At 42.0% G+C, this 14,391-nt stretch overlaps 2 protein-coding genes across 3 annotated transcripts; both read left to right on the forward strand.

The window, feature by feature from the left end:
* Window positions 1-9,731, forward strand: dnajc7 (DnaJ (Hsp40) homolog, subfamily C, member 7). 2 transcript variants are annotated; one of them, XR_008893530.1, is made up of 15 exons: window positions 1-113; window positions 1,085-1,173; window positions 1,274-1,398; window positions 1,501-1,614; window positions 2,385-2,459; window positions 2,550-2,668; window positions 4,307-4,460; window positions 4,560-4,724; window positions 5,015-5,106; window positions 5,231-5,304; window positions 5,767-5,913; window positions 6,206-6,358; window positions 8,199-8,270; window positions 8,383-9,220; window positions 9,451-9,731. XR_008893530.1 is itself a non-coding variant. In XM_056580129.1 (14 exons), exons 1-14 carry the CDS (start codon window positions 40-42, stop codon window positions 8,418-8,420), a joined length of 1,491 nt encoding a protein of 496 aa, XP_056436104.1. In that variant the 5' UTR covers window positions 3-39; the 3' UTR covers window positions 8,421-9,731. The 2 variants fall into 2 exon arrangements, 1 of the variants encoding a protein (XP_056436104.1); XM_056580129.1 differs by having other exon boundaries at window positions 3-113; window positions 8,383-9,731.
* Window positions 9,732-9,935: 204 nt separating this feature from the next.
* On the forward strand, window positions 9,936-14,277 carry odad4 (outer dynein arm docking complex subunit 4). The gene is made up of 11 exons (XM_056580196.1): window positions 9,936-10,412; window positions 10,814-10,945; window positions 11,076-11,229; window positions 11,390-11,436; window positions 11,643-11,799; window positions 12,208-12,435; window positions 12,731-12,938; window positions 13,038-13,124; window positions 13,241-13,437; window positions 13,597-13,697; window positions 13,777-14,277. The coding sequence occupies exons 1-11, from the start codon at window positions 10,290-10,292 to the stop codon at window positions 13,810-13,812; spliced, it is 1,470 nt and encodes a 489-aa protein (XP_056436171.1). The 5' UTR covers window positions 9,936-10,289; the 3' UTR covers window positions 13,813-14,277.
* The last annotated feature ends 114 nt before the right edge of the window (window positions 14,278-14,391 follow it).

Here is a 14,391-nt window from a genome sequence, read left to right on the forward strand (position 1 = left end):
CTCCGCCCCCACGTCCCGCCCCTATCCAGTATCGGCAAAATGGCGACTGTGGACTGTGATGATGTGAACTCGGACCTTGACATGGACATGCTCAGTGACGAAGAATTGGAAAGGTACCAGTGAATTGTGGTTGTGTTTTGGACAGCAGACCAGATCATAACTCTCTCGGTGCAGACCCTCATTAGTTTCATGTCGGACTATTACAGCTAACCAGTTAGCTGTTAGCAGTAGTTCTCGGTTACCTAATACTCTCCACTTTGCTTTGCTTTGCTGCCTCCCAATACTTAAGACACATTACTCTCTGAGGACCGTAGCAAGTGACTGGCTTTGTGTGTATTTTAAGTTATTTGATGGAGTGTATGTACGTATATTCTGGATATTTAGTGTGAAGTTACTCGTGTTGTTTGGACGTGATGTTGAATGGCACGAAACGCTTCCAAAAAAAGAAGAGACGGATACCGAACTGCGGTGTCATATATTCCTGGCTCTCAGTACCGTTTATGTAATCGCTGTCATCCAATGTCCACATGTGCAAACGGAATAGGCGAATGGTTTTAGCTGTTGCTATATTAGGCGAGACCCTAGGGCTCGAGTCATACTTGTGACCCACATGATGAATTAAAAGGTAGAAAACCCTCCGGCCCACAGCTACTCCAGTGGCTAACGGGTCACTCTGAGACTGAATGCAAGTGAAACTTATGGTAACAATTAACTGCCTCGTTCACATTTTTTTTTACTGATATTAAATAATATAAATTGAAAAATGAATGACAAAAGCCACACGATAAATAATAATAAACCATGCAATGTTTACGAAGATGAAGAGAATGTCTTCCCAATTGTATTCCTAAATAAATATCCAGCTTAGTTTTGCAATGCGTTATGAGATTTTCGACTTACCAACAATACAGTGTCATATGTGTGTATCTTTCTGAAGGAATCAGGTCAGCAGAACAATAATACTACAATTTGTATTAGTACTGCGAGTGTGTCAGTGGTGATTCATAATGACAGACTCCTTTCTATCTATTTAGTGCCACATAATTGTATGTGGTCGCATTACTGACAGTTTTCCCGTCTTTAGGGAAGGAGAGAATTTCAAAGATCAAGGCAATGCCTTTTACATCAAGAAGAATTACTCTGAAGCCTTCAACTACTATACCAAGGCCATAGGTAATAGTTTGATTATGTCTTCTTCGTAGCCACATGTTTTATATGAACTGAAACCACTAGGATAGTAAGTAGGTATCCTTACGTTTTTGATATTTTTCAGATGTGTGCCCCAAGAATGCAAGTTACTACGGGAACAGGGCGGCAACACTGATGATGCTGTGTCGGTACCGAGAGGCTCTGGAGGACTCCCAACAGGCTGTGCGTTTGGACGACACGTTCATGAAGGTAAGCTGTGGACAACACAGCTCTTTGTCGAACCCATATATGAATTTTCCTCATAGAAAGTGTTTCCTCTCTGTTTGTAAGCCATCATTTCATTGCTGACAGGGTCATCTACGAGAGGGGAAATGCCATCTGTCTCTCGGCAACGCGATGGCAGCGAAGCGCTGCTTCCAGAGGGTCCTGGAGCTGGAACTTGACAACAACCAGTGCCATCAGGAGGTCGGTCAGTGTAATGGGAGAGAGAGCATGGTCTGACATCCTTTTCCTTATTATACAGCTCCAGTTTTTGACTAGCCTCTGTAAACAAGAGTGTATAATACAGAGTGGTGTAGCAGGAGATTATGTAGGCCCGTAGGGCTACCTACATGTACGTACATGTTGGCTTGCAATGTGGATAATCCATTGGATCTACATAATACTATAATATAATATAATAACTCCTTTGTCCCCCGAGCCATTAAACTGTACAACACCTCACACGGAGGTAGGTGGCGGCAAAGGAGGTCGGAGGTCGGGGAGGAGCACCAGGCCTGACCCACCACCCACTACATAACATAACACTACATATCAAACACAACTTGGCTGTTTGATACAGTTTTTCTGCACTGTTTAGACACTCCCGCATGTGAATATCGGCTTGTGTACTATTCTTGTATATTGTTTCCCTGTATATATATTTTTTATATTTTTATCATTTTGCATTTAGTATTTTGCACATTTCTATGTTTCTATTTTATTTTCTTTACTGTTATTCTATTTGTAACGTGGTGTTGGCTGTTGCTGGAAGTGCAATTTCCTGAGGAAACCTTCTCAAGGGATTAATACAATTCTTCTCTCTCTCTCTCTCTCTCTCTCTCTTTCTCTTTCTCTCTCTCTCTCTCTCTCTCTCTCTCTCTCTCTCTCTCTCTCTCTCTCTCTCTAATAAATAAAATCATAACACATTTTTATAGTAGATTATTTATCTCTGACCTATACATTTCTGTCTCCAGCTTAAGAATGCAGAATCCATCCTTGAATATGAGAAGATGGCGGAAATAGGATTTGAGAAGCGAGACTTTAGAATGGTACGTTCTTTTATTTAGTAGTTTTGTTGAAAAAAACACTATTCTAATCAAGTTAAGAATCAATAGATTGCAAACTTTGGTTCTCTTTAGGTTGTTTTCTGTATGGACCGAGCCTTGGAGTCGGCCCCAGCCTGTCACAGGTTCAAGGTGCTGAAGGCGGAGTGCTTAGCCCTGCTTGGGCGCTACCCTGAGGCCCAAGGCGTAGCCAGGTGAGCAGGAGAGCCAGGAGACTAGGTTCACTAGTGGCAATATTCAGGTTTAAGGTTTAATCTATTAACAGAGTTACAAACACTTCACCTTTCAGCGGAACTAGGTTTCTTGAATCCAAAATAGATCAGCAACACGGATTGTGTGGATTTGAAGTACAAATATTAATGTGGGGAGGGTAATTTGTGGGCGGGGTTGTTCCACGTAATGTTGCTCTGCAAACTATGCAATCCCAATATAATCAAAAGGATCCAAAAATAAATCCAAAAGATTGAGTTGTTAGGCAGAATTTCTTGATGAATATCTTATCCTGATTGCCTGATAACATACTTGGCTGCGCAGACAGTGATTGCATTTAGGATTTTTTGCAATGTATGGTCCCAGGTCAATAACTTATGCCCCTTATTTGGATTAGTAATGCCGTAATGATCCTGTTCAACCAATCAGTTCAGCCCTATTTTAGAGATATTTTACAAATCTCACTCTATTAATCCACTCAACAATGGAGACCTTACAAATACATTTCAAATAGCGAATTATAACATTAACTTTACAAGTTTTCTGGTTTAATAGAAGTTTTGGTATTTTATTTTATTTATTGGTTAACCTTGTACCTCAAGTCTAGCAAGAACGAAGAGCCTGCAAATGAAGGGATTTTTCTAGATTATCCTACATTAACACTATATGATGTGTAGCATCATATATCTTTGGATTGGATGGCATATCGGCCAATATGATTAGTAAGTCATGTGTCCAAATGACAGTTGACTATTTATTGAGGGGAGAAGTACATATATTAATTTGCCGACGTACATATAAATAACAAAAATGAACACTATGTTTAGTGATAAGGAAAGAGGGCCCCTAGCTTGACATCGTCAGACCAGTTTGCAAATGTGTATTATTCTGGAATCGCTCAGTTCATTTTGATTTCCGAGATGCATTATCAACAATCACTAACCAAAATGCCTATGGATGCTTTAGGATAGACCTACATCCAAAGAAGGCAAAAAATTGAGCAATTCTGCTCATATTAGAGAAAGGAGTCAGTAAAGCAAATATGAACCAAAAATGTGTGATCCTATAAGGATTGTTTTGCGCCATCATTTGTTTTCACACAGAAGCAACCATGCTTAAGCATAACTAGATCTTAACATGTAAAGCAAATTTCCTTCAACATTATCTCCAGGGGGACTATAGTTTTGAGAAGTTTTCTGTCTACACGAAATGTTCTCACCATCTTTATGCCTTACCCTTTAGCATCCCTTAATTATACATGGCTCATTACTATACATCTCTGCTAAAAGGGTATGGAAGAAGTACCTTAAAATGTACAATTAATAATTGTTGCCAGACAGCCCAAGCGGTTTTCAGGTTACTGTATTTGTTATGACTGAGGATCTTGGTTCTAATACAAATGTAATTCGATAGGAGAATTCAGTTTTAGCCGATCATGAGGGCCAATATCATATGTAATGTGATTCTGTAACTATGGTGATGTTTTAAAAGTATTACAGGTGAAAATAATCCCGATCAATCAATTATTCCCCTCAACCCTACTTGGCCACATACTTCACTTGTTAGTGTTTTTTTATCTAACTTGTAATCCTTATAGTTTCTTTCTTCTTGGTTAATTGCAGTGATATCCTCCGAATGGACTCCACTAATGGGGACGCACTGTATGTCCGCGGCCTTTGCCTTTACTATGAGGACTGCATCGACAAGGCGGTCCAGTTCTTCGTCCACGCGCTGCACATGGCCCCCGACCACGAGAAGGCTCGCCTCGCATGCAGGGTGAGTTCCCAAATCCACGCGTCCATCAAGAGTATCAAAGCCCAAGTTGCTGTTTATTGTAGCACATTTGAGACGGTATCCTGCCTCTTGTCGCGGCAGAATGCCAAGGCACTTAAATCCAAGAAGGAAGAAGGTAACAAGGCGTTCAAGGAGGGCGACTACGAGGCTGCGTACGAGCTCTACTCTGCGGCACTCACAATAGACCCCAACAACATCAAGACCAACGCCAAGCTGTTCTGTAACCGAGGAACTGTTGGGTCAAAGGTGAGCACTAGGGGCCGGAGAAGATGTATGCATATATATGAGTCATTTGCCTGTCACACATATCTTTTTTTTGTCCAGGCGCAAACCCTTGCTCATTTTCTGTCTTGTTTATACATTTATATGGTGACATCAGGTGACATAAACAAGGGCATTGTTTTGTCGTATTAGTGTTATTATTATTAAGTTATAATTTAGCAAAGCGGAAGTAACATCTCTGCAAAACAAGAATAGACTCATGGAGCATCTGTCCTCTTCATGCCTGGTAACGCCTTTGCTTATGTCTTTGAAAGTTGAAAAAACTAGAACAAGCTATTGACGACTGCACAAAGGCAATTAAGCTGGACGAGAGCTACATCAAGGCCTATTTACGGAGAGCTCAATGGTACACTATCAGTCAAATATTGATTACTCTTACTAGTATTGGCATTGCGATCATAATTTCAAGTGCGTTGTCCATGGAGTGCAACTGAAGAAATGCCTTTCGTGTTTTACTTGGGCTGCCACAGCTACATGGACACAGAGCAGTATGAAGAGGCAGTGCGGGACTACGAGAAGGTTTACCAGACCGAGAAGACTAAAGGTGAGCTGCCACATGCTAGCACTTGCGCCGGGTCGTGGCATCATTGATCGCAAAAGTCTGACTTCAGATGACTGTAGTCTACCTGTAGGCATCATTGAGCAAGATGCCCTACCCCTACCTGCGATAGAGGGAGAACATTTAGCTAGTTATCGTACGTAGGGATACGTTCGTATACGATTTGGATCGTGATACAAATCCCTCAATAAGTTGATCGTAGTGTATTGCCGTGAGCGTTGCCGATTATTGTGAATATCTTCACTGTGAGTGACTTGAAAAAACTGTCTTCTTCAGCAGCTTTGTTCTTCAGCTGTTGCATATGGATTTCCAGATTTATTGTGAATTTGTAACAAGGGATACCCCTTGTTACAAGTTCAAGGGTAAAACTCCTAAGCCTCTAAAAATTAGAAATATATAACGTCCCATGGCTAAACGTACTGCTCTATGTTCCTGTTTAATCGGTAGAACACAAGCAATTTCTGAAGAACGCCCAGCTGGAGCTGAAGAAAAGCAAGCGAAAAGATTACTACAGGGTGCTGGGGGTGGACAAGCATGCCTCAGAGGAAGAGATCAAGAAGGCCTACCGCAAGCGAGCGCTCATGCACCACCCAGGTGAAGGACGCCACGCAGAACCATTCACCTCAATCTATTGCTCACTATTCCAAGTTCTCGACAAAATAAGGGTGTATATTACAAAGTCGTTTATGTATAGAATGATTTGGTATTTAAAAAGAAAGGGGAAAACATTTATCAGAGGTTTTATAAGTGAGTTGTATATAATTTCTGTCTTATATAAACAGTGTCATAATAAGAAAAAATGTCATAAATAAATTGGCCCATCCAGAAATCATCGATCACGACAACGGCCATTCTTATTTAATCAACATGTTTCTTCCATGTCCAGACCGTCACAGTGGTGCCAGTATAGAGATGCAGAAGGAAGAGGAGAAGAAGTTTAAGGAGGTGGGAGAGGCCTTCACGGTGCTGTCCGACCCCAAGAAGAAGGCCCGCTATGACAGCGGTCAGGACCTGGAGGAGGAGGGTGTGAACATGGGAGGTGAGGCTCTGGGCCGGACCTGGAGGCAGAGGGCTTGAATAGGGAGGGCAGACTGGTCAGGACCTGGCGGAGGAGGAGGAGGAGGGTGTGAACAGGGAGTGAGACCGGCCCCTATTCTTATTAGAGGTCAGCCAGTAGAGGTAGTTCCCTCATTTAAATACCTTGGTGTCCATTTAGATAGTAAACTAGACTTTCCTGACTGGGCTCTCCGTGCACGAACTACACCTGGGATGGCCCTGAATGAGTGGAGAAGCAGGCTATTAAAGCCCTGCTTCTCCACCTGTTCCTCGGGTGCTCTGCATGTAGTTAATTGGCACCGGCTCCAATGTCCTCAATAGCGCCATCTGGCTTCCAGGGGCGCTGAGCCGGATCCGGGTTGCCACAATACCTATTTATTTGTATTTGTATATTATTTGCGGTTCGGCTGGAGGAGGAGGCGTGTTCTGGCGCAAACGGTATTTTGCCGTTTCTGAATACCATTGCGCTACTGACCAGGAAATACCTGGTTTAAAGTCAGTGGCGCGTTGTTCAGATGCTATTTTAAGGGCGCATGCATACATGCGCATGCGATGCATACGGATTGCTTGTGCACCTCGCGCATACACTTTGCTTCTCCCATCTACCTAGCCGCACATTCTTGGTCAATTATTTGGGAAAGAACAGCTGATGCAGCGGTAATAAGTTGTACTTTTAAATCAATGCATCTGCAAACACCGTACACCAAACACATATTTTCTTGACAGAGACATCGTGTAGGCCTACATGCCCATAACTTTTAGGATTGATGAGTATTTGATCGTGAAAAACATTGTTTTACCGCGAGTGAGTGTTAAAAAGAATGAATGAATGCGGGCGCGCGTGTGTGCTCTGTTTAAACACACTCAAACTAAGCACGTAACGCATAATACAATCAATGGCAATGTCTATTACCGCGGGGACACATGCATATTAGGATAGCATACAATACTGATAAGAAACAATGTTTTTTGTATTGCGTATATCATTAAATAGAACCACAGTTACCGCATATCATATGTTATATCATACGTTTTCTTTGCCAAAATGTATTTGAGGACTCAGTATTTCTGAAGTTGTGGAAGAAAACCCCTTATTCCATGTGGGAATTAGGCCATATTATTTGGCAATAAACTGAGCCATTTGCAGTTTGAAATTCATGTGCATCTGTCTCATCGGAGACTGTGCAGACGCGCTGTCAAAATATCAACTTGTCCGATTCAAATGCGCTCATGGCTCTTAAAGGGGATGGGAGCTGGAACTCTCATTGGTTTGTTGGAAGTTACGCCCAAACCACACCCACGGGTAACTAGGCTGCTTCAGACCAACCCTTTTGACACTTGCGCCGCCGCGACGCAAGTGTCATTTATCCGCCTGTAAAATAGCGATAGCGCCGTAGAACCGCCCACAAAGCTACTTGCGCTTTGCGCTTCCCACTTGCGTTTCAGACCGTTAAAATAGGGGCCTTAGTGTATGTGGTACCACCTTAGTGTATGTGGTACTGTGCCCTGTCTTGAAGTATTTACTGTCCTGTTGATGTATGTTGTTGTGAGTGGCTTGGTGGAAAAAGGATTTCCCCCTTGGGGATTATTGAAGTGCAATCAATCAATCCATCATTGGGGGCAGTCAGGAGAACATCGCCGGACTCACCGTTCAATCCAAATTCATTCAATTTTGTCTACCAAGATTATGATTTATATTGGGTATTTATTAGCTGTATAAACATATGTGTGCTGTTGAATATTTGGTCTTCCTAATTCTGTAATGCGATTGTTTGTGATGGCTATGTAAAAGCTGTGTTGTTGTTGTTTTTTATCTTTGACAGACTTCGATGCAAACAATATATTCAAGGCGTTCTTTGGAGGCCCTGGGGGCTTCAGTTTTGAAGGGAATCCGTGTATGTACCCAAAGGCTGTTCTTCTACTTTTCATATATTTGAAACTTTCCCAAGAATTGTATAAATACTGCTTATTTATTTCACTTACCTCTTTTTTATCTTTTAATTTCAGCATCCGGACCAGGAAATTTCTTCTTTCAGTTTGGTTAATAATCCCAGAGGATTTCTGTATTTATTAATTCGCTACGTCAGGACACTTCTACACACAAAGCCTACTCTTAAGTTACACATTTCGCCATTTTAAATTGAGAACATAGTCTCTCTCTTTCTTAACGCCTGGGTGAATGCTACCTTCCCTGAAATTACAACATGCATCAAAATAGTAATAATCACCTGGCAAGAGGCCTCAAACTAAGTTGACAACCCTTACTACGACTTTTGTTTTTTTGTTCTCTTGAAGGCAACTGAAGTGAGACTCAGGAACAGCATTGTTCCTGTTGGGGAAAAAAAGGAAGAAAATGATGCCAAAATGAATTGACTTTGGGGTTTTCATTTGATGGCAGACACTGCAGTGACTGCATTGGGGAGAGTGGGGATGTGTGATGTCCTGGGGACCCAGAGACACCAGTGCTTCGGGCACACTATTGCCAAGCTTCCCTCAGCATCACTGCAGCGCATGTGTTCTCTGCATGAAGCTAGCCCCCCGTCACTGTATAACCCCGCCCTGAGCTCCATGTATTGTAGCTGGAGCAACGTGTTTGTTATTTTTCTGTGTCTGCCAGAAATAGCTAAATTTTAATTTGGCTTAATTCTGCCAGCGTTTCTGTCCTGGTAGCTGGAAGACCCCAGCCTTAGCCCGGTGGAGAAGAGGGCAGCAGAGAGATTAGCTATGCTTGTACTCGCCATTACCCTTGCGTTTTCCTTCCATAGCGTTTTTTATGTTCCTCATTGCCAATCACCTTTTGATGCTCTGTACATTTTACTGGAATGTAAAGTGTTTATTTATGATGGTTAGTAGCCTTTTTTTATTTTGATAATATGTATATTTATTGTAAAAGAAAAATCTGTCGACTCTTGAGTGTAAAAGTTGGGTTGGACACCTATGATAAGCAAGCATGACTGGAATAAACTCAGGAGATACAATTAGGCTTTGCTTGTTTTACACTAATGTGGTTCATGTGCTGACTATATTCCTCAAATGTGACGCAGACTCCTGATTTTTTTTGTTTCTCTTTTACAGATGACCATCCATCTGTATTTACATTTGAAGTACAAGGAAGAAGGTTTTGCTAATTGTCCGAAGTTACATAATTATGGCACCCTATAATTTAAACTCTACAGTTGCTTACTAATGTTGAGTTTTGAGTGTTTCATTCACTTGGCGTTCCTAATGTAGTAGGACAGTATCCTCCTTTTTGCTTTGGTAGCAAAGAAATCAACTGACTGAGACATTATCAAACATGGAAATAAAGTGGAACTCTGAAGTAACTCCTCAACTCTGGTCTTTGGTCTTGATTTATAACTACAGCCTGCTTGATTGTTTCAGTATATGATAACCCTATAGTTTGTATTAGCTATATGTAATATTTAATTTATTAAATTAGTAGTAGGTTATGAGCCAGGGCCGGCGCTGGCCGTTTCGGAGCCGTAGGCGACTCGAAATCAACTTGCGCCCTGGACAGGTCTTGCGAGCGGGGGGGGGGGGGGGCAAATGTCCATTGCTCATAACATTTCCATTGTTATGAGCAATGGAAATGATTGATACCAAGCTATGCACATCAATTCATAAGCTACCGAAATATAATCAAATAGATATTTCAAAGAGAAGTACACATACATAGGCAAGTGTTTAGAGTGGTAGCCTACGTTATAATGTGATGTAACTTACCCCATGGTTGGCTTTCAGGCGCTTATCGGTTATTTAAATCATACTTAGATGACCACACGAGGGCGTTGGTCGATCACCGTTCGTGTTAGTGCGGTTGCTAGGACACCAGACCATTGACCGAAACTTTTAAGTGAGGTAAGGCTAACTACGCCAAACTAGTCTATTATTATTATATGTAACAGAAATTCTGCATGCAAATGTCAGACTTAGAAGTTGACCAAGGACCCCGGAGCACATTCCAGACCTATATGGCTGAGGGGGACCAGTTGTTCCTCAAAGGCGAGTACATGAAGGCAAAAGCAAGCTATTCAACGGTAAGCAGAAGACATTGCTGAATCCTGCAGCTTCGGTCTCCAATTTAATTCATTTTTTAAATAGTTTGGTGCTGCCTCGATTTCTTTCTAAGAAAACAAGTAAAAAGAATAACATGGTAATAATAACCATATTCTAAGGCCTGCATACACCTGTTCCTAAACTGCGTACACCTTTTCCTAATATGCGTCCACTGCCTGCGTTTACCCGTTCCTTACCTGCACCTAACCTGTGTTCACATGTTCCTTACCTGCATCAACCTCTTCCTTACCTGTTCCTTACATGTGTCCACCTGTTCCTAACCTGTACATAGCCTGTGTCCTCCTGTTTCTTAACTGTTCCTTATCTGTGGCTAACCTGTGTCGTCCTGTTCCTAACCTGCATTCTCCTGTTCTTTGTTGAGGCATTGATTCTCAAACCAGAGGACAAGAACTGCTTTGTTGCCAGGTCTAGATGTTACTTAAAGATGGGGGATACTGACAACGCACTCTCAGATGCAGAGACCTCCCTCAAAGAGGACAAAGAGTTCTTCAAGGTGAGATTAAATAAACGTTGACATCACCACAAAGTGCACCCTACTTTTATATCGCTAGACAGCACAACTCATTAAATAGAGATAGAGATAGATCTGATAGAGAAAAAGCATGACCTTTTCTTTCCTTAAGGGGCTGTACCAGAAAGCTGAGGCCTTATACACCATGGGGGACCTTGAGTTTGCCTTGGTGTTTTATCACAGAGGCCGCAAACTGCGTCCAGAGCTTGAAGAGTTTAGACTCGGGATCCAGAAAGCACAAGAGGCGATTGAGAACTCTGTGGGCAGTAAGTCACAAAATTATGCGAAGTATTAATTTATAGGAGCACTGGTTCTCATAATTTGGTGGGAAGAGACATTTGTTTATTTAATATTACTAAGTAGATTTGATTTATTAGTCGAAAATGTTTATTGCACTTGTATTTTATTATTCCTTGTCTTACCCAGAAAAACTTGAGAACAAAGAAGACCTCTCATCGTTCTGTAAGGGGGAGGTGAGATTTTTATCCTAAATTAGAATACTGGAGCAAACACAGATAACAGAAATGTGCAGCATTACTGCTGAAAGAATGAATGAGTTTATTACCTGATATAGTTAGACCAGATAAAGGCAATACAATAGCCAATTGTTCCTTTTACCGTGTGGTCACTGACTACCCACAGTATTGAACTATAATTTCATAAAAAAAAACCTTGGCAGGTTAAGAAAGGGCAGCCGGTGACGGCAACCCAGCCTCAGAGGAGACATGTGAAGCAGCAGAGCCAAAAGAGTGCTAAGGTGGAAAGGAGCAGCAAACAGCTGCTTGGAGAGCTCTACAGCGACAAGGAGTATCTGGAAAAACTATTGAAAGACGAAGGTGTTGTGATTTTTGTCAGCAGTTTTGTTTGGATTGCATTTGACAACCCCAACATAATGTTTGTATTTTAAAGGACATCGTTGTATACGATATGGTTTACAATACTAAAAAGTTCTGACAAAAAGATATCATAAACATGCCGGCCTTAATTATGTTATATATCCCTTGAATTTATCATTGTTGTTTTTCTCCAGTTTCAATTGTTAATAATTGCTTAAAAACTGTGGAAGAGGGCCAGAATAATGTGGTTCAGGTGTGGGACTCTGCCCACAAGAGATATGATTTAAAATCTGCACACTACCTGTAGGCATCCTTGAGCAAAATGCCCAAAACTAGCCATCTGCTCCTTAATAGGCAACACTGTAACAGTGTGTGTCTAGGGCGTCAACATCTCCTTCTGCTCTCCAGACTTGGCAAAGGTGAGGATGCGTGGCGGAGAGTGCCTGCAGGATCTTATCCTCCATAGTGTTGGCTACCTTGACCGCCGCATTGACTTCTGGCGGCAGCAGAAGTTGATCTACGCGCGGGAGCGAGACCGCAAACTCATGCAGGAGAAATGGAGCAAGGGCCGTCTCCACAGCTCACCCTCCGACCCCACCCAGTATGTGCTGAAGAGCCTGGAGGAGATTGACGGAGGTGACATGGATGAGGGGGATGATAAGTGCTGGGGACTAAGATAATCATATTTATAATTATAATCATTCATTGCACTTGCATAGAACTATTCAAGGCCCTCAAAGCGCTTTACATAGTTTGTGAGTGTGTGTGTGTGTGTGTGAGTGTCGGGTCACAGTGGAGGGCTGATTAATGGAACTAACCAATTAGAGCCCAGGGGATGATGAGGTGGCCATGTTGGCGTGAGGGGGGAACCGTTTGGGCCTGAACACCGGGGTTCAAAACTCCTTCTCAGCTGTTGTTGCTTGTTGGTTAGCGCTGACCTCTGGGAACTTGGAGTGGAGTCTGAAGGAGGCCCGCCACGTAATGAGGACAGTGCAGGGTTGGCCGGAGGAGGATCTGCCCAATAGAAACGAGGTGCTGGCCAACCTGCACTCCTGCATCGGGAACGCCCTGATGGACCTGGGCAAGATGGACCAAGCACTGACTCAGTACCAGAAAAGCCTAAAGCTGGCAATACACAGGTGAGTAGATCAAGGAGACCTTTGTATTACAATGGTCAGTGTGTGTGTGTGTGTGTGTGTATGTGTATATATATACATAACCCCATGATGATCACACAGTGAACTGCCTGATGCAAAGTCCCAGGCGCTGGACAACATTGGTCGAGTCTATGCCCATACCGGGAAGTTCACCGAGGCGATTAATGTGTAAGCAGGCAACACTGGATGTTGTACAAAAGCATATATGTGTGTGTGTGTGTGTTTGTTGATTGAACAACGCACAGATGAATGCAACTGGCATTGGCCATTCCTTCACTTTTTAGGTGGGAAGAGAAGATTCCATTGGTTCGTGACAGCGTGGAGAAGACCTGGTTGTTCTATGAGATCGGACGCTGCTACCTGGAACTGAAGCGTCACACAGAAGCGCGGGAGTATGGCTGTCGATCCCTTGACACAGCAGAGGAGATTGGAGACGACAAATGGCTGCTCAATGCCAGTGTTCTGGTGGCACAGGCAGATTGTAATTATTTATATAGTACAAAATACAAGTTCATTTAATATCGCGTATTATATTTTGACCTGTAGTGACCTTGTGGAGTTAATCCACCGTGTACGGTTAGATTCTTAAACCTATCGCCTATTTTCTCTTGACTTCTCCTTTTCGTCCTTCTCTTCTCAGTGCACCTTGGGGACTTCCAGTCCAGCACGTCACACTTTGAGGAGGCCTTGAAGCGAGCTAAAATGCTTAAAGACGACTCTGCCGTTGATGCCGTTCAGAAGGTTTTTATCTATCCGTCCATCTTCATTCAGAGTCTGTTTTTTCATTAAGATGTCCTCACCTAATTGTATTCTCTTTCAGGCCCTCTTCTTGGCAAGACAAAATTCTGTGAAATAACATGTGGGGTTACTTGACAGAAGGCATGACGATTCAATAAAAGAGACCAACCACTACCTTCATGTTTCTGATCATCATCTTTTTTTTAATGAGTTTGGAGTTGTCTAAATAATCACATTAAAAACAAACCTATTTGTCTCTTTTTGCTGACCAAAATACCATGAATCGAAACCACCTTACTTTCCATATGTTGCTGCTACAACGTGTTTATGTAAATGTTGCCATTATCACTTGATTATGTAAATGTTGCCCAATAAGAACAGACCTTTGTTTTCATGACTTGTGTGAAGATATGGTCCAGGCTATGCTTTATTTTCCACTGGATTAGGTTTCTAACTTGCATTCATTTGGAAAACTATGTGTTATGTATCATAAGTAATGTGAAATATAAAAAAATCGGTATATCAAAAATATGGAAAATCGTGTAATCTCTTTGATATGTACCCTACTTCCTCTCCTTTAGCATTAATATCTTAGAATTTTTAATGATAACACAATATCTCACGGTTTAATATATATTCACTATTCTGTGATGTTTTTTTTTTTTATAACCATAGCGTTGATTACAGTCCATTGTGT

Source organism: Gadus chalcogrammus, chromosome 2 (assembly GCF_026213295.1).
Source record: "Gadus chalcogrammus isolate NIFS_2021 chromosome 2, NIFS_Gcha_1.0, whole genome shotgun sequence".
In the NCBI taxonomy this organism is placed as follows: Eukaryota; Metazoa; Chordata; class Actinopteri; order Gadiformes; family Gadidae; genus Gadus; species Gadus chalcogrammus.